The 19,523-nt window shown below is 46.6% G+C and overlaps 1 protein-coding gene across 1 annotated transcript in view; it reads right to left on the bottom strand.

Moving 5' to 3' along the window:
- The window catches only part of SLC22A23 (solute carrier family 22 member 23), a gene marked incomplete at its 5' end in the record, with an annotated part of 169,412 nt that overhangs the window by 125,646 nt on the left and 24,243 nt on the right, over positions 1-19,523 (bottom strand). The window contains one exon of the mRNA XM_034660200.1: positions 5,187-5,290. Within this exon, the coding sequence (XP_034516091.1) occupies positions 5,187-5,290 (104 nt within the window). The remainder of the gene's footprint in view (positions 1-5,186; positions 5,291-19,523) is intronic.

Here is a 19,523-nt window from a genome sequence, read left to right as displayed (position 1 = left end):
AGGCGTGGCTGGCAGGACAGAAGGGGTGGTCCCAGGGCGCGGGAAGTCACTGGTTCTCCATCCTTCCCAAGGTATCCTCCATCTTTTCCTTCTTCAACTCATTAGGGGGGAAAATCTCCACCACACAAGTTAATGTAATAAATCCAGCCTGGTCTGGAAGGATAGCTCACAGAAAAACTGGACTAGTAGACTATCTGTCAAGGGGAAAAAAATCTACACCTGATACCCCAAACACCTAAAGAGTAGCTGAATGGCTTAAACTTGTGACGTTCTCATGCCAAATGAAAACAGAAAGTAGATTCATGGCCTAGGGCTAGGGCTCAGGATCAGAAAAGGGAATGACGGGAAGCAAATACAAGATTTCTGTTCAAGGTGATGGAAATGTTTTAAACTTGGAGTCTGCTGATGGTTCTATAACTCTGACTACATACTAAAACTCACTGAATTACACACTTAAAATGGGTGAGCTTTATGGTACGTAAATTCTCTCTCAATAAAGCTGTTAAGAAAAAAGCAATACTTAGTAACACATGTATTTGTCCTGTGAAAGGAATGGATGTAATTTCGAGAAAATTTGGGGAAGGGAATTACAGAGCACAATTTCATTCATAATTTCTTGGGTTTCTAACCATCCCCATTAGTCACACGGGCTTAGTGAGATGAGGCCAGGTCTATGAACTCAATGCCCATGTGAGTCAACTCTCTTGTCAGAGATTTTAGGTATTACTTCCCTGGACTGGTGCTGGGGTCATTAATCCCTTGTCACATAAGACTCTCCTAGTAGTTTTTTCCAAACCCAATTCACTTAAAGAAGTAAATTTAGAGTATGGCTTAGTTGGTCTCCTGAAAACAAAGACGAGAACTAACTTCTCCATTGTTATTTCCCCTCCCTTGTCTGTTAAATGGGGATAACGGTCTGACTTCACAGCATTATTGAGATCATTAAGAGAGATGATGGCTGTAGGCACAATGCCTGCCACAGAGCAAAGAGTTAAAGGTTTACCTCATATGATTCCTTCCTACGCGTCTACAGCCTGGATGCCCACCAAACATGGTTTGCCCTGTTCTGATACTTTAGAAAAGATCCTTGATTATTATTATTATTTTTAACTTGTAGAAACTGCTCGAAATCTCTCTCTCCCAAATGGTTGCTAACCTCAGTCAGTCAAAATTATTTTTAGGAACTATGGGGCAAGCGTGGTCTTCAGAAGCAGACACCCCAGTCCCGAATACAGGCTCGCCACTTACACACTGCAAGACCTTGGGAAAGACTCATCTTGTTCCAACGAGCCTTGAGTTTCCTTTGGAAGGGCCAGTTGATGCCGACCGAATGGGACTGTGTCGGGTGTGGATGTGCAGGTGATTTAGTAAGTGCTCAACAAATGTAGGATCACTGGAGTCTTAATGTGAGCTGGCTTCCTCCAGAGCGGAATCCCCCGGAGATGACTGACAAAACCACACTCCTAAGTCCATTAACGCTGAGGTGGGATCTAAAGTGGGCAGAACAGTGGCTCTCGAGGTTGTCTATGTCCTGCTCCTCAGAACCTGTGACTATGCTACCTTTCATGGAAGCAAGGGGCCCTGCAGATGCAATTAAGGTTAAAGACCCTGAGACCAGGTGATGATTCAGGTGGATCCAATCTAAGCACATGGAAAACCTCTTGTGGCTGCAGGGGGCAGAGAGATGGCAGCGTGAGCAGAACATGTCACTGCCGGCTTTGAGGCTAGGAAAGGGACCGTGAGCCAAGGAATGTGGGCAGTCGCTGGAAGCTGGAAAAAGTGAGGAAAAGGACTCCTTCCTGGAGCCTCCAGAAATACAACCCTGGCGGCACCTTGATTTTAGCCCCGTGTGAACTACAGAACTTTAATTAATTTAAGCCACCGTGTGTGTGGTAATTCGTCACAGCAGCCACAGGGAAATAATACCGGGTCTCAACAAGAAACAGATGCCCCACGCAAAAAGGGTGATTTGAGGAGATTTTAGTAAAGGGATTGTTTGCAAAAGGCTGGGCAAACTGTGAGAGAAACCTTGGGGCTGGCAGCAGAAGTGGGGGGGATGGTCTTGGAACGGAGAGAGAGAGGCCCTGTGTGGAGGGGCCCCTAACGGGAGGCAGCCAGCCCCTGGCAGCCCTGCAGAGACCCAGCTGGGGACAAAAACGTCCCCCCCCCCTTACTCTCGTGTCTCTCTCTCAGACCTCCAGCTGGTGTTCCCGCCCCATGGCCAGCCTCAGCCAGGAGCTAGAGGGCAAGGGGTCCTTTGGTGCAGCCTTGAAAGGCCAGGGCCCGGGGCCAGCTGGAGAGGGTGCAGAGGGCTCCTGGAGGGAGAGGCGCACAACTTCCAGCAACAGAACCAATAATGGAGGGAAGGGAGCTCATCCAGCAAGAGCATGGATGGGGCTGCTCCCTTGCAAACGTCTACGCTAACACATTATAGGACAGTACATACTGTGGATCCCCAAACAAGACTTGGGTGGAAAACAGGAACTTTTAAAAGAAAAAAGTGTTCTGGGGCCCCTGGCTGGCTCAGCCGGTAGATTACGCGACTGTCGATCTCAGGGTCCTGAGTTGGGTGTAGAGATTAATTTTTAAAAATTAAATAAAATGAAAAAGTGTTCTTACTGAAGTTTCATTCTGTGCTGACTTCAGTCTTAGAAAGTTTAACCTATGACCTGATCAACTTCCCTAGGAGGCCACGAAACGGGCGCCAACAGCTGGTGAAGTCTGGAGTTCCCTCTTAATGTGCTTATTTCCCTTTCGGCACAGCTCTAGCAAGGAGTAAATGGCCAAAAATATATGAATACATAAAGGGTGGAAAACACCAAACTTTCAAACTGGAACTGAAGTCCGCTCAAGGTGTTCAGAAACCACAGCACAGAGCAGCCGGCCCTGCCTCTGCAGGCACCCCCTGCCCCCTCACCACGGACTGTGGAAAGGGGACTGCAGAGGCGTGGCTTGGCAACATCAGGCTCTGGTTGCTTGCAAAGGAAGACCTCCAAATCCTCTGCCTTTTGTCCCCAGGCCTGGTGTGTGATCAGGGGTGCCAAACAGCAGACATGTGCAAGAAGTAAGAAATCACACACAAAAAAACAACTTCTAAGCAGCTTAAGCCATCATAGACTGATTCATTCACAGAAGTCCTTATTATCTTTCCGGATGGTATCGCAGAATAAGGGCGCTCAAACTTCGGCCAAGTCTGCATTTTTTAGAAAGAACTAACATGGATTATATTTGTATATCTTCCTAACCTATTTTAATGCAGAATACTGGGACACAAAAGTCCTCATGGTTAAAATACTGGGATTATGGGGCGCCTGGGTGGCACAGCGGTTAAGCGTCTGCCTTTGGCTCAGGGCGTGATCCTGGCGTTCTAGGATCGAGCCCCACATCAGGCTCCTCTGCTATGAGCCTGCTTCTTCCTCTCCCACTCCCCCTGCTTGTGTTCCCTCTCTCGCTGGCTGTCTCTATCTCTGTCAAATAAATAAATAAATAAAATCTTTAAAAGAAAATACTGGGATTAGAGTATGTTTCAGACTAGTATAGTTTTCTCTGAAAACCTGTAAACTCAAGGATTTGGTTTAAAAAAAACCCTATACTTCCCCCCACTTCCTCACTTCAACCCCTGACCCCTTGCCAAAAAAACCCCTCCGGGAGCCCTGGTATAGGTTTTCAGAAGTCACTGACAGCTTCTCTTCACTGCTCCCAGGGAACGTGTCCTTCAGAAGCATTTACAAATGATGATTAAGCAAATTCTGAACACACAGGAAATCACTTACTTGTGAATGCAAAGCAACTTCCAGATAGATGTTTGCTTTTGGGAAAGAAATTTCCAGAACTTGAGAGTGGTTTCAGAACCCCTCTGGGCCCCACAGCCCCCCTCCAGGCTTACTGGAGTGCCTCAACCAGCTTTGTCAGCTAACCAGGGAACGGGGGCAATGCAGGGCAAAGCCACAGATGTAAGGAGTTTGCTCCATATCACTCTTGGCCCTTATGACGTCATTGGGTTCAAGACGTCCTTATTCATAAAAAGTTCCTTTAAAGATAAAAGAATGTCAAGGTGGGGGAGGGGGGACGGCTACCCCACACCCTTCTCCTTGAGCAGCCCTGTTACTGGAAAACCCCGTCAACGCTGGGCCCTTGCCTCCCTGCTCAGATGTGTGCTCGCTGCGGCCCTCGTGAACACAGGGGGTTGTTGCACACTCAGGAAGAGGTGGGCTCTGGAGCCACCGGGCTTTGGTTCAAACCTGGGTTCTCCAACTTAACAGCTGAGTGAACCTGGGGATTTAACTTAGATTCCTGTGCTTCTGTTTTTCCACTGTAAACAGATAATAAATAGTACCTACTTACCAGGGGTGCTGTGAGGATAGGATATTTTAATGTGGGGGAATGTTCAGCACGGTGCCTGGCAACAGTAATCCATCAGTAAGGGTAGCTGCCAATACTGTTGCCATCATCGTCATCAGTACTGTTACTATAATTCTCTTCGCTACCCCTCTCCATCCTCCTCACCTGATCACTTTATCACGAACCACACACTTCGCTCCAGGCACTAAGAACTCCTTGCCCACCCAAGGAAAGCACATTCATTCTCACCTCCGGCCACCACCCTTCCTCTGCCTGCAGTGCCCATCCGTCATCCAAATGCTGTCCACTTTCCAAGGTCCAGCTCCCCATGGGCCCTACAGAGGTGACTCCTGGCCAAGCCAACTGCAGGACTGTGCCTCTCTCTGTGGTGTTTTGAGATGCCCGTTGGCACAGCTCTACTCATTCGGTTCTCGCGGGTAGTGTCTAGCTCCTCCTCTCCCCATTTTTCAAGGCATCTCGTATGTCTACGTCCTCAGAGCCCAGCCCACAGAGCCTTGAAGCTACGCGCTCAAGCTCTTCCCAACTAAACACAGTGAACATCGGGAGCTGATGGGGCTGTGGGTGGCATGCAGGTGTTCCTAGATTCTAGCAGCTGGAAAATTGCAATGAATTTAAATCCTCCCTTCAAAAGGGTCGGTTATATGCACTGGCCAATCCTTTTAGTTCTGAATTCTCCGGGTGACGGCTTCGGCCCTTCGTGCCAGCCCAACACCAGGCTGAGAAAGGCCTCGGTACCAGTAAGCTAACACCGACCACTCTTCTGTAGCCAGCAAAGGCTTGCAGTGGCTTCCAAAGGTTCGTGCAGCAGGCACATGGGTACTCACCAGTCAGCAATGCATCCAGTTATTAGGTAGCCAAAGATTAATCCAACCAGTAAGGAGAACTTAGCGATATGGACCTTCCAGGCATTATCACACACAAGATCCCACTAGAGAGGGGCAAATAGAAAATAAATCAGAGAAAACATATACACAGCCAGGTGTAGTTAATCACAAGGGCAATACAATCACCACAATAAGGATCGGGACCCCGTCCGGCACCAGGTCATACGTACCGTGAAGACCTCCCTTCCATGGGTTTGAAAACCCAGCGGGAAATAGAATTTGCCCACAAAAGGCAGTGCAACATTTCAGTCCAGGACAGATTGTAAAAGTCTGCAAGGGGCACCCCAGGAAATGTGGGGGGCACGGGTGCTTCTACACCAGCTACCACAGGGACCGTAACCTCAGGGAGAGGAAGCAGCCAAGGGGGCCTGGCAGCCCTCACGGCCAGCACCCCCTCTCGCCCACCGAACTGTCACACGTCTGGAGAAGGGAAGACCCTGCCAACTTCTGGCACAGGGGATCATGACACGGGGTGATGAAAAGCAACTTTTGTGTTTCCATCCCCAAGTCCTCCCCCCTACTTTGTGAGTAGTCTTAAAAACAGGGTTAATACTTAATGTTGAAATGTCAACTGACAAAGCAATCTTTTTTCCCTCTCTTGTAAATGTCCTTCATGCTTCCCCTCCTTCCATTGCCACGCTGTCTGCTGCACCCGGAGGGAGAGCCGATCGATCCGTGAATACGACATTTAGACTCTTTTCACAATTCAGTTTTATTGTTTAATAAAAAAATAAAACAAGTCTCCAAGTTTTTGTTGTCCTTCTGCAGAAGCAGGAGACAAACCCACATTTGTTCCCTGGAAGCGATGTGTGTCCAAGTGGCAGACATATGAGGACACGGGGCCCAAGTCTACAAACAGCTTACATCCAGGCTTCGGGAGCAAACCGGCAGGGTCTCTGCTGGTGACGCTATGAAGACTGCAGCTCCCCCACCCCATATCACCCCATCAATGCCCTCCTTCTGGTAGAAAGAAGCGGCGAAAGAACTTCAGATCAGAGGAGATGGAGCTATGCACAACGAGGCAGGCAAGCTGGAAACATCAGAACAGGATCTCAGCTTTGTCTTACTCAACATGTCCCCCTGCCCCTTGTCTGTCCATCTTGAGACCCAGAGTATAATGCAGAGGATCCTTATAGGGCATTGTAAGCTCTGGTCCTGCCCTCCGTTTCCAAACTTCTGGTCAGCCTGATGGAGCCCCCCGACCCCGGGGAGCCCTTAGCTGTGGGTCTTGACTTCAACAGGCTTTGGGAAAAGCCACACTTCTGCACCTGTCCCTGCAGAGGGATGCGTGTGGACTGGACAAAGCCCGAGGGCAGCCGCCTCCCACACAGTTCCCGGGACTCCCTGGGACACTTTTTTTTTTTTTTNGGCCCCCCGACGCCCTTTTTTTTTTTTTTTTTGCTCACTGATGCCCCCAAGGTATGTTTGGCTTTCCAGATTTCAGAGACCTGGGGAGAGTAACTTACTCCTCTACCCATCTGCTTCCAGAGTGATATCCAAGGCCAGGCTCAGGAAGAAAGGGAGGCACAGACGGCACGGGGCCTTGTCAGCAGTGGATGGTTTGGATGCGGTTCTCATCAAGATTTATTCACGGGTTTGGGGAGCGGGGCACTGCTGGTTTACACAGAATACCATCATTAAGCATTCAGACACAGGAGTTCTTCAGAGAGTGAACCTTCTTCTGTGTCTACTCCCGTGGTCCTCAAAACATGCTCTAGCGGCCTTACCCGGGAACATGCTGGAAATACACATGCTTGCCCCCCCCCAGGCCCACTGAGTGAGAACTCCCGGAGTGAAGCACAGGAATGCCATCTGCAAGCCTTCCAGGAGATTCTCATGCCCACTCCAGTCTGAGAACCAGGGGCCAGCCCTGTCCTGCCGCGTCCCAGTCATTCTGAAGATGATGAATGAGCTTTGCAGTCCTGGGCTGGGGTTCAACCCACTCACCACGAGCAGGATGCAGCCACACGCTGCATGAAACATACGCAACAGTCCCATCTGTTACTCAGCACTGCGAATGCAGGACTGTAAAACCCAGATCGTCGGTGGGCTTGTGGAGGCAAGTCTGGAGAACCAACACTCATCTACATATTGTTTCTAGGAGTAAATATATTTTTAATTAAAAAAAAAAACACCTTTCAAGGTGCAACCCAGCTTCAGAAATACAGGTCCTACTTTCTCACGGGGGTCACAGCATCACAACTAACTGCGTGTGTCTTTTCTGTGTCCCCTGCTAGGTGTATACATTCTGACGCTGTTTCTGGATCGATTTCTCTCCTCTCCGCCCAGCACAGGACCTTGCCCACAAAGGAATCTGTTCCAAGAGTGAGAGCTGCATCTCTGGACAGCTGGCTAATCTGAAGAAGGGGAGTTTACAACACCAACACCTGGGCTCATTACTATCCCAATCCTGAGCCTCAGCTGGGCACATTCTTTTGTTTTGTTTTTGTTTTTGTTTTAAAGATTTTATTTATTTCACAGAGAGAGACACAGCGAGAGAGGGAACACAAGCAGAGGGAGAGGGAGAAGAGGGCTTTCTGCTGAGCAGGGAGCCGGATGCGGGGCTCGATCCCAGGACCCTGGGATCATGACCTGAGCTGAAGGCAGACACTTAATGACTGAGCCAACCGGGCGCCCCAACCTGGCACATTCTTGGCAGGAGAGGGACCTGGTCCCTGGCTTGCTGCTGAGGAGGAGGCCACCAGCTGCTGGCTGGGGGGCAGAGAACCACTCGCTCACATCTCCACCCGGACTTCCCACCGATGAGTTTATTTGAGGTTAAGTGATGCAAAAGAACACATTACGCTTAGATTAGAGGGCCAGGAGACAAGAGATTTCAATAAAAGCATTCAGGGAGATGGGGGGGGAACACCGATACTGTTGCGAGCTCAGCCACGCGAGCAAAAACCATACCCGAACTTGGGCAGCCACAACTCAATTTAGCTGCTACCTAATAAGACATCCCGTGGTCACCTCCACGCACAACTTCTATCAATTAGCAATGTTGGAGTGGGGGGGAAACAACACAAACAGATGAGAGAGACAGACTGCTCTGACGGCCAGTGAGGAAAGGAAGGGTGGCCTGAAGCGTCGGTCGGCAAGCACTGCTGTTCTCAGCCTGGGGGAGGGGGCCAGGGAGCCCAGGACAGGGCAGCCAGCTGGGGCCTCCACTGCCTCCCTTCAGCACAAGAATAGAAAACATCTCTGAGTCAACAAGCAAACTAACCCTAGGCTTCCCAAAATAAGGTTCTCGTGCCTGGGGATCTGTCTGTACCACCACCCTGGACACACATTCCAGAAGCCGGGGAGGGTGGGGCTGGGGGCATCCCTTTGTTTGACTTTGACTTCTGGATGACTTCTCATATTGACAAACATGAACTGGAAGACAAAATACGTTCAGACACAGTCGCATCTCCAAAAGAATTTCAGAAGTATGAGGAAGCTTGGAGATCACCCTCACTCTTGAAATTTGTTCGCACCACTCTCGATAAGATAGAGCCATTGGTCATTTCGCTAGGCAAGGACTAAGAGACTTTTAAAAATCTAAAATGTACAATGGGCTTTGTCTCTGGCATTCCGCTTGCCTCTCCACCCTTTGCACACCATCAAATCAACCACCAGATCCAGAGGATTCTCCCTTTCCAGCGTATCCTGCACCCGCCCCCACACTCCAGCTGCAGGCAACCTGACTTACAACCTGACTTAACGTGGACATGGTAGGGGGGCCCTCACCATCCCGGTGCGTGTTCCTGCAGTGGGAGCTGGAGGCTAGAAGCAAACCATTGCGGACTCCCTTCCAGTTAAGGTTTCGAATGTGATTTAGGTCTGACAGTCAGCTGCACACCCCAAGGTAACTTCCAGCACATAACCTAGATCTACGTTTTGGGATGACGTGAATTGGGAAGGCTGTGCAGCGGGGAATACATGGGACATTCCCTTTGCTGTTCCGCTCTGACACTGGTCTGGAGGTGGCTCAGCTGTAACCCTGAGCCAGCAGTTGGACAGCGACCTCCTGACTCCCTGCCTCCTCACTGTGATGTGATTCCCCGAACACGCTAGCTCCAGGGAGTTGTTCTAGGACACCTTCTGGAGGCCCGGCCTACAGCTGCTCCTGCAATTTAGTGAACACTGTTTCCCTGTATTCAATCCCTAGCTCCTTAAATACCTAGAGTGGTTCCTGTTCTCTGCAAGTTGAACCCTAGTTCCTGATTCAACTTCCTTGGGATGGAGTTTGCAGGGTGAGAGCAGGATGTAGGCCCTGCCAGCCTCTCTTCCTGAGCGAATACAAGCCTGTCCATGCATTAACTCTGGCCTCCCTCGAATCCATTCCCTACAGTACAACGAAAACAATCCTCTAATTAAGCATTTTAACAATTCATCAGCAGGGGTAACACAACCAGAAAAGTGCTAAAGTCATGGCCCCATTTCATAATCTTAGGCTTGCTGTCTTTGCCATTGTTCCGAGACCAGCGACATTCTTTGGTGATGCCACATGACACTTGCCAGCCAGGACTAAACAGTGAGACAGATGCCCCTAAAAAGTGGTCCCAATTTTAGCAGCACATGTTTAAAAAAAAAAAAAAAAAAAGGCAGAGGTGATGGAAAATCTGGCAGACTATTTTTCTACCTATATGTTTTCAGGATAAGCTAAAAGAAAAGAAATAGGGGCGCCTGGGTGGCACAGCGGTTAAGCGTCTGCCTTCGGCTCAGGGTGTGATCCCGGCGTTATCGGATCGAGCCCCACGTCAGGCTTCTCTGCTATGAGCCTGCTTCTTCCTCTCCCGCTCCCCCTGCTTGTGTTCCCTCTCTCGCTGGCTGTCTCTATCTCTGTCGAATAAATAAATAAAATCTTAAAAAAAAAAAAAAAAGAAAAGAAATAAAATTTACATTATTTTCAAAGGAATGAACTAACTGCTTGACTTGGCAGAGTAGAAAAATACTCATCAAGGAAACTGATGAAATTTCTAAAGAAGATGCAAAATAAATGGGACATAAGGAAAACAGTCTTATTTTCAGTAATAATAAATCCTATATAAAGTAAATGTAAAACAAGAACATAAAAATATTGGAAGAAAACAGATTACTGGTCCAATTTTGAAGTGGAGATGAAATCCCTAAAAAAAAAAAGACTACCTAAGAAAAAAACTGGTAGATTTTATAATCTAGTAAGAGTTTAACTCTTCCTACTTAATTACTCTTCATTTAAATTATTATTTAAGTTATGTAAATTATTGCTTAAATGATTTATTTCACTTTTATTTGAAACTTCCATGCATTAGGGGCGCCTGGGTGGTGGCTCAGTCAGTTAAGTGTCTGACTCTTGATTTTGGGTCAGGTATGATCTCAGGGCCATGACATGGAGCCCCACATCAGATTAAGATTCTCTCCCTCCAGCCCTCTGCCCCCTCCCAGCTCGCACGCGTGCTCTAAAAAAACAAAACAAAAACCCCAAAAAACTTTCATGCACTAAAAATACCATAAACAAAATTACGAAGCTCTACATTTGTTAAATACATTGTAGGGAATCAGAGTACGCCACTCCAAATATGCCACTTCGGCATAAGGCTTATTTTGAGCTGAAGGCAAATGAGAACCGACATGAACAGAAAGACGCCTTCTCAGAGCTTCTCTCATCTGACTGAAAAGTAGAAACTTCTGAGAAATGGGGACTGCCATAAATCCCCTCTCCTGGGGAAGTTTTATGGCTGTGAACACGGAAAGTCTGCACAGAGATGGGTCTGAAAACAAAACTTACTAAAATCACCCTTCCTTCCACTCGTTTCCCCACGTGTTCATTTTCCCACATTTGCACCCCCCCCACCCCCGGCCAAAACCCTTCCTCCTTTGTCTTGTCACATCTCTACACATTTCCTGTTCTTTGTGAAGATGTTGGATAAGCCCAAATTCTAACACCCCGTTGGTTCCTCCTCACTGAGTTTCTTCTGTGTGTGCGCCTCGTATATGTTAATAAACTCGGGTTTTCTCCTGTTAATCTACCTTTTGTCAGTCTAATTTCCAGGGCCCCAGCCACAAAACCTAGGAGGGTAGAAGGAAAAGGGTTTTTTACTCCCCTACAATATCCAAAGAGTTAATATCCTTGATATTTAACGAACATTTACATAACAATATACAGTAATAGTCCAACCAGAAATGGGTAAAGCATCCAGTTAACAAAATATGAAACAAATGGTTAAAGAACAGTTGGGAAATACTCGATTCTACTAATGAACATCCAAGCACAATACTCCCCCCCCAAAAACATTTTTTTTTAATTTCCCAAAGATGTAGGAGAAACACAGAGGTACAGATCTGTGCTAGGAGTGTAAACTAGACACTGTGTCTCTGGAAGGCACTTTAACAATACACATCCCATTGCTTCAAACCGCGTACACTTGCCATCCCAGCAATTCCCTTTCTTGGAGCTTTCACCCAAGGAAATCATCAGAGACGCCCACAGAGGTCCCAGTGCAAGGATGTTCACTGGTTGTGCGCTTCTAAGAATAAAAAGTGGGAACTTGACTCTCTGCGCAGTGATACCAAACAGCCATTAAAAGTTTTGCTTTTGATATACACAATGAAATATTACTCAACGACAAAAAAAAATGAGATCTTGCCATTTGTGACAACATAGATGGACCTGGAGGATCTCATACCAAGTGAAATATGTCAGACAAAGAAAAATACCCTACAATTTCACTTATATGTGGAATCTAAATAGAAAACAGATGAATGAACACACACAGAAACAGACTCATAAATACAGAGAACAGACTGGTGGGGGCCAGAGGGGACGGGGTGGGGGATGGTGAAATAAGTGATGGGGATTAAGAGGTAAGAAAATAAATAAGTCATGGGAATGAGGAAAACAGCCAATAATACTGTAATAATGGTGTATGATGACAGATGGCAACTGCACGTACGGTGATGAGCACTGAGTAACGCACAGACTCGCTGAATCACTATGTTGTACTCCTGAAACTAACATAACACTGTATGTCGACTATACTCCAATTAAAACAAAAGTTGCCTTTGGAAACTAATGATTAAAAACAAAAACGCTCATCATGTAATGGTTTGAGAAAACCCCAGAATAAAAAAACAAACAAACAGTAAATAGAAGAAATATTTACGTATATAGGGGAAATGATTAGAAGGTATTCCAAACTATTGAAAGTGATGATCTCTGCAGGGTTGAATTAAAACTGAGTTTTATTTTTATTTATTTATTTTTAAAGAGAGGTGTTTTCTTTTCTTTCTTTCTTTCTTTCTTTCTTTCTTTCTTTCTTTCTTTCTTTCTTTCATTAACTTATTTGACAGAGGGAGAGAGTGATTAGGGGGAGACGGAGAGGGAGAAAGAGAATCTCAAGCAGACTCCCCGCTAAGCATGGAGCCTGACTGGGGACTTGATCTCAGAACCCTGAGATCGTGACCTGAGCCAAAAGCAAGAGTCTGCCAGTTAATGGACTGAGCTACCCAGGCTCCCCAAGACTGAGTTTTATTTCTGATTTCCTATTTTTCTTGACTTTTTCAAACTTTCTACAATTAATCTATGAAACTTATGAGAGAAAAAATATAGGTAAATATACATGCTCACAGTGCATTAAAAATTAAAAATAACACCCAAAAAACCTTGCCACCTTTTCAAGGATATGCATTTTAACACAGTCTAAGAACTTAAGCCCAGAGGGAGCTTGTTTGGAACCTGACTTGAAAGAAACCAGATTTTCAGGGCCTGAAGTTTACTTATGTTAATGTTCATTGACTAAAGCAAAAAAAAAAACACGTTTCTTAGAAATGGGAAAAAGAAAAATTTCCCCAAGTCTCATCTCCTGTAGTGGAGATCCCCCTTTGAGCTGGCTCTGTTAGAAACCACATGCTTTCACTGATCCCTCTGCAAGTCCTCGGTTCTAAACTTGAGGACAGTCAGTTGAGATAAAAGGAAACATTTCTGCTCAGCACTACAAAGGGGATAATGCCACTTAAAATTTCAGAAGCTTAAACAAACCTCCTAGGTTGTAGGAATTTAGAGAAATATCGGTCAGCATTCTTCTGCCACCTTCCCCAGCACCGCCCCCCACCCCGCCCCTACCACCAAAGTGGCATTTCAGCTGCCTCTCATGAACCAGTTTTCTCTACCGTGGATTGGCCATCTCCACATTTCTTAACTGGAAACAACAGAAATGTACAAGGACACACACACATCCACCTGCAAGGCTCGTCCCAGATGGACAAGAGAAGCACGCTACATGGGTTAGACCATAAGCACATTAGCTACCTTGTGTGTTTCTTTTTGTTTTTATCTAGCAGTATGTGGATTTTTTTTTTCCTAAAAGACTCCATCTTTTATACTGCTTGTTTTGAAAACCCCAAATTGCTCTCTGCTTTTTGCCTCTAAGCTCATCCTCCAATTTTAGGAGATTCACTGTCAACGGTAGCCAACACAACTGCCAATTAAAGTTGGCATCCTTGCAAGCTTCCTTAAATGACAGAATGCACGCCCTTGCCAGGTACTCTGGAAGTTTTTTGGGTTTTTTTTTTAGTTTTGTTTCTCTGTTTTTCCATTAATTGCTACTCAAATTGCCCTTCAACTTTCTTTTTATCTGAACTTAGTGCCAAAAAACCAAACGTGGCCTGTTGAAGGAAACAGCGGCACCAAAAATCTGTTGCAAGCCCGTTCGGGCTACATGTAAGACTCACTTTCCCTAGAAATCCTGCATTCCCCATCAGTTGCAAGAAACTCAATCCCAAACCACAGCACTGAGGTCGGCTACACTTCTTAAACTTCACATGGTCCCGTTTCTGACTAATGTAATTTTGGATTTGTTCTAACCCTCGCGCAGTGATCTCGGTCTTGTTTCTTTGTTTCTTCCAGTGACAACTGTGGCTGCGGGCTGCCCTTCTGCTGTCACTTTCCCTGGAAAAGAGCCGGAAGCTACAATGCTTCAGCTGTTGATATTGGGGGCTTCCCTGGTTCTTCCTGAGTTTCACCATTTTTAAAGGCTAGAAATAGAAAACCTCTGTCGAAGAGGATTTTAAAAGGAAACATAAAATAACCATCTGAATAGGCCTTAGTAGCTGATAGAAGATTATCTACAGGAGACACTGATTTTTTCCTTGACTTTTTCTTAAAGGAAATAGAGATACGTATTATTCTAAGAGGAGGTTTACATTATTGAATGTTCTTATTCATTTGGTATAATGCCTTCTACGGCATCTGGGGAAACTGAATATATATCCCACAAGGCAGCAGAGACTATAAATAAGTAATGCCCTTTTAGCAACCAAAACCTTGAAGAGTCTTTCCAAATTCTGCAATGCATATTTTACTAATGGCCCCACCAACTACCTCTAAAAAGGGAAATTAAGAGTAAGCCGTATAAATTAAAGAGCCCTACTGCAAAACCAGAAAGAACAAAAGAAAAACCCCCACAGCTCTAAGCATTAAATAGGGGAGAACTATTAATGTCCTTCTAGCACACTAATATATATTAAGTAACTAGAAGATTTTTAACTTGAAAAATTAAAAAATTGCTTCATATGTGACTAGAGGATATCTTTTAGTATGATATAATGTATAAGCAAAACTGGACTATAACATTCACATTTAAAACAGCTCCACTAATTCTGGAAGGAGCCAAGCAAGCATGGAAAACTTTTGACAGTAGGATCAGGGAAACTTCGGAATGAGAAGAATTTGATGACCCAGGTGATGAATCACGGAAGAATTCAGAGGCAGAAGGAAAATCGTCTTTCATTTGCTGCAAGGGATTGCTCAATCCCTTTCCACTGGCTGGCAGGCTATGATCTGACTTAATACCCAGGCTTGTTAATTCCCTTTGTGACCCAACTCGCCCCTCACCTCCCATTCACATGCCCGCCCCACCTGCTTGCCAACCCTCGCCATGACCCAGCCATGCCAAATCACCCACCCGCTCCCCAAAACCCTCAAGCTCTTTGCCTGCATGGCTCTTCTGCACCTGCCCCACAATACCCACACACACCCCAATTTTTCTGGCTCAAAGCCTATTCAAAGGATCAGATTCATTTCAACCCAAATTACTTAATATTGTATATCACCTGTGGGTCATAGTATGCTAACTTTCTCTACTGCTCGCTTTTTCTCCTTTCAATGAGCACATATTACCTTTGTAAACACACAAGTGAAGAGGAAAAGGGTACGGAACTACAAAGCTTCAAATGAACGCATTTCCATATCTTTATCAAGTTTAATGAACTCAACGGAGGGAGTCTTCTTCCTACACTGACCAGGTACCCCTCCTCTGTACTCCTGGGGCATACTACTATGATAAACACCCAGGCTACATATCACGATATATTGCAATTGCCTATTGTTTCCGCGTTTTGCTTCACTGGCTCAGGGTCAGCAAACTACAGCCTACTGGCCCAATGTGGCCCTCCCACCTGTTTTGTAAATAAAGTTTTATTGGAACACAGCCACACTCATTCATTTGCATATTGTCTTTGGCTGCTTAGGCACTACTGCTGCTTATGTCGAGTTGAGTAGTTACTACAGAGACCATACGGCCCGCAAAGTTGAAAATATTATTTGGCCCTTCACAGTTACAGCTCGCAAACCCCGGAACTAGACTGAGTCCCTGGAAGACAGAGACCGTGTCTCATCTCTGTAACCCTGGTCCCCAAGCTAATGTCTGGAAGTGAGGAGGTGCAAAGGTACAGCCTCATGCAGGAGCTCCTACTCCCAGAAGTCGAAATGCTCTTTGTGTTTGCTTGTGTTCACTGTGCCATGCAACTCCTGATCCTTTCTCTCCCTGGAATTATTTCTTCAAATATAATTTAATTTAAGTAATTAATACATAATCATTATACAAAATCTATACAGGCAATATAGTTCTAAATGTTTCCGCTTACCTTTCCACTATAAGCAATTTTCCACCAGGGAAAGATCATTCTAGTTTTCTTATAAAAGCCAATAGAATATCAGGTATATGAGATATTTGTTTAAAACAATGAATAACTCTCTTCAAAGAACAAATCTATTATATAAATTCGGCATTGCTCTAAGAAGAAAGGAACTAACATTTGTTAATTACCTACCATCGTCTAGCACTCTGCCAGCTGCCCGACAAGCCTCTCATTCAGGTATGGAAATTATCCTGCAGCAAAGGTATTATTATCAGAGTGCCCATTTTACAGACGAAGAAACCAAGGCCAAGAGAGGTGAAACAACTAGTCGAAGGTCAAATGGTTCTTCAGTAGGAGATTATAAATCCATGCCTGAGGAAAACTCCTATTCTTTCCCCCCATAAACTCAAAGGAACAGCTCTGGTTCATGCAAATAAAAACAATCCCGCGGTTTATATTGCATTGTCACGGGTTATATAGCATTTGTCTTGCTAGGGCTACAACACTTCCGTACAAGGAAAAACAGTACTGTAGTGGAAGTAGGACAGGCTTTGGTGTTATTTCGTCGTTACGGTGACTAAGCAAAAATAACCTGTAAAGAGCCTGTGAGTAGCAGGTGCTTCATAAATGGCCACGGTTAAAAATAAGAATATCCTGGTATCTTTAGTTTTCATAGAAAAGTGTCAGCACCAAAACGCTGGGAAAAGCCAAGGTCAACATCCAATTGAGACCAAATCTTGGGCCTCCTGTCAAATAGTCATCTTCTTTGTAATAGAGGACTCCAGTAGTTGAGAAGCTACCCCAACCTTTCTCCTGTTTCGACACTGCTCTCACCATCTCGAAAGGACACGAAGATTCGGTGAAAAGGTCTCTTCAAACAAGGATGTTTTTTGCTTTGTCCAATTCAGACTGGAAGGCAGGACAACTGGGAATTGTAACAATCACCTTTTCCATGAAGACAGCGAACACCCACCTACCAAAAATAGAGGGCACAGAGCCCTCGAGCTGTACCTGGCCCCCACCGCGTCCCAGCTTACTGAACCCAACAAATGGTCACAGGAGAGCAAAGCACAACTTTTTGGATTTTTACCAATTTGACCTTTGTCTCCATTGCACTTGGGCTGAGCTGTAAATTGACCATATCGCTGAGGAAGAGCATCAGAGGATAAACAAGGGCCTGGAGGAAGGCTGAAACTTATAACCCAGCAGGGGCGCTGAGCCCAGGCCCCGAATGGGACTGTGAATGGGACTGTCCAGAGCTGGCCTCATGGCTGAGAGCACAGATTCCAAGTCAGAGGCACGTGAGTTTAGATTCTGGTTCTGCCCTCTGACATTCGTGTGACCCTGGGTGAAGTTATTTCGCCTCTTGGAGCCTGAGTTGCAACATCTGTGATACAGGAGTCAGCAGCCCTATAATGTCTCCTTCCTAGGAGTCAAAATCATATAAAGAACGTGTCTAGGGTAGTAACTGGCACAAGGTGATTATCACTCATTAATTTGGTCTGTCATTTCAGCGGCTCCTTGGGGGCTTCTGTCTGTTGGTAAGTAACATCTGAATGTGAGAGGAATAAAGCTACTTTCAAAAAGGCTTTTGATATTTAGAGTCTGCCTTATTTGTGGAGGCTTACCCCTAAGGGATCCAAAAGAAGGGGTATTTGTACCATCATGCATCCTGTCTGCCTGGCCAGCACCAGCAAAGGGTGTGGGAGAGGCCAGAATAGAAGCCGCCCCGGGGGAGGGGGGGTGTATTACCAGCCGGCGGGGGGGGGGGACCGCCAGGAGAATGGGCACAGGTCGGCACAGGGGTTCTGCGTGCTTGCCAAGTCCTCCGCCAGACCTCAGGAGGCAATGCCCTTCACTTTGACCTCCTCGGCAGTGTAGGGAACAGCAACACAGCACCGGGTCCCAGACTCCACAATCATTTATTAGATAGACTATTTCTCTGACCAAAGGGAGAAAAAGTAGCAGACGACACTATTCTACCCAAAACGGTGTTTACATTTTTTTCCCTTGAACTATTAATCTCCTAAAAACACTGTGCCGAACTGGCAACGTGACAGCAAAATGTGACTGTGCCGTTTGTCTCTTCAGCTGCCCGGAGCTCGGCAGGAGCATGAATGTGCAGACACAGCCCAGAGGATGGGGAGAAGAAGAGGGGCCGCCCTCCCTCAGGCGGGGCAGCCAGGAGAGGGCCCCTGACTTTCCACTGCAGGCGCCTGACATCCTGGGCACACGTTCACTGGCAGGCAGTTCTCCAAGACCCTGCCTCAAACAAACCTCCGAAGCACCCTTAAATCCAAGCCAGAATCCTCTCCCGGAGGGTAGTGCTCGCTACCGGGCATCAACTCTCCCAGGGACAGGTTGCAGGAGCCCGCAGGGGCCTGGCCAGAGGAGTGGGAGAGGGAACTGGAGAATGTGCTAGCCAGTCTGAACCTCAGCAAGAAGACAAAGGGAAACAGGGACCCTTTCAAGCCAAAGTAGCTGCAAAGTGACCAAGCTGTGGTCCCCAGGTGGTCTCCCGGTGGCCCTCCAACGTGGCTTTGCTGGGTGAGCTCAGCCTTCATCATGCTGCAGAGACGTCAGAATTCCACAAGGTTGAAGCTGGCGACAGGCCTGGGATGGCTAGCTCCAGAGAGGCCACCCTTCTGCAGCTAACGGGCTAGAAGGACAGGACCAAGGAACTTGCCACGGGAAGCCCCTTCTGGCTGTTCGGCTCCCAGTGACCCTCTGAAAACCGGGGTTTTCTGTGGCAGCGCGAACTGCAGTCAGTGTTCAGTTTCGCGAGCCTGGCCTTGCTTAGCTAAGCCGGGGCACCCCAATTCCATCGCAGCCCTAAGGCATGCTCTGAAAAGGTACAATTCAGACAATCCAAATTAATACTCTCCACGAACTGCTGATTCGACAGAGCGGCTTTTACCAAGCTAGTCATGGACAACGAAGTCCCCTCCGTAGGTATTCCCCACTCTTCCTGTTTCTCGACAGCAAATAGGAAGCAAAAGATGAGAATAAACGAATGGTCCATAAATGAAAGCCTGCCCCTGCACTGTGCTCCCAGGTAGAGCTGCACCTTTGAAACACATTCACCTGAGTCAGCAGCTGAAGCGTCTTCTTGAGGGAGCACGCAAGTAAAGGCACCAGTAGGTGTGCATTTCAAAAAGGGAATTGATGGGGCGCCTGGGTGGCACAGCGGTTAAGCGTCTGCCTTCGGCTCAGGGCGTGATCCCCGTGTTATGGGATCGAGCCCCACATCAGGCTCCTCTGCTGGGAGCCTGCTTCTTCCTCTCCCACTCCCCCTGCTTGTGTTCCCTCTCTCGCTGGCTGTCTCTATCTCTGTCGAATAAATAAATAAAATCTTTAAAAAAAAAAAAGGGAATTGATGATCAAATAACGTAT

The sequence above is a fragment of the Ailuropoda melanoleuca genome, chromosome 5 (genome assembly GCF_002007445.2).
Source record: "Ailuropoda melanoleuca isolate Jingjing chromosome 5, ASM200744v2, whole genome shotgun sequence".
Classification (NCBI taxonomy): Eukaryota; Metazoa; Chordata; class Mammalia; order Carnivora; family Ursidae; genus Ailuropoda; species Ailuropoda melanoleuca.
The sequence above is the reverse complement of the archived record's forward strand: the minus strand, read 5'-3'. Positions and strand labels throughout refer to the sequence as shown.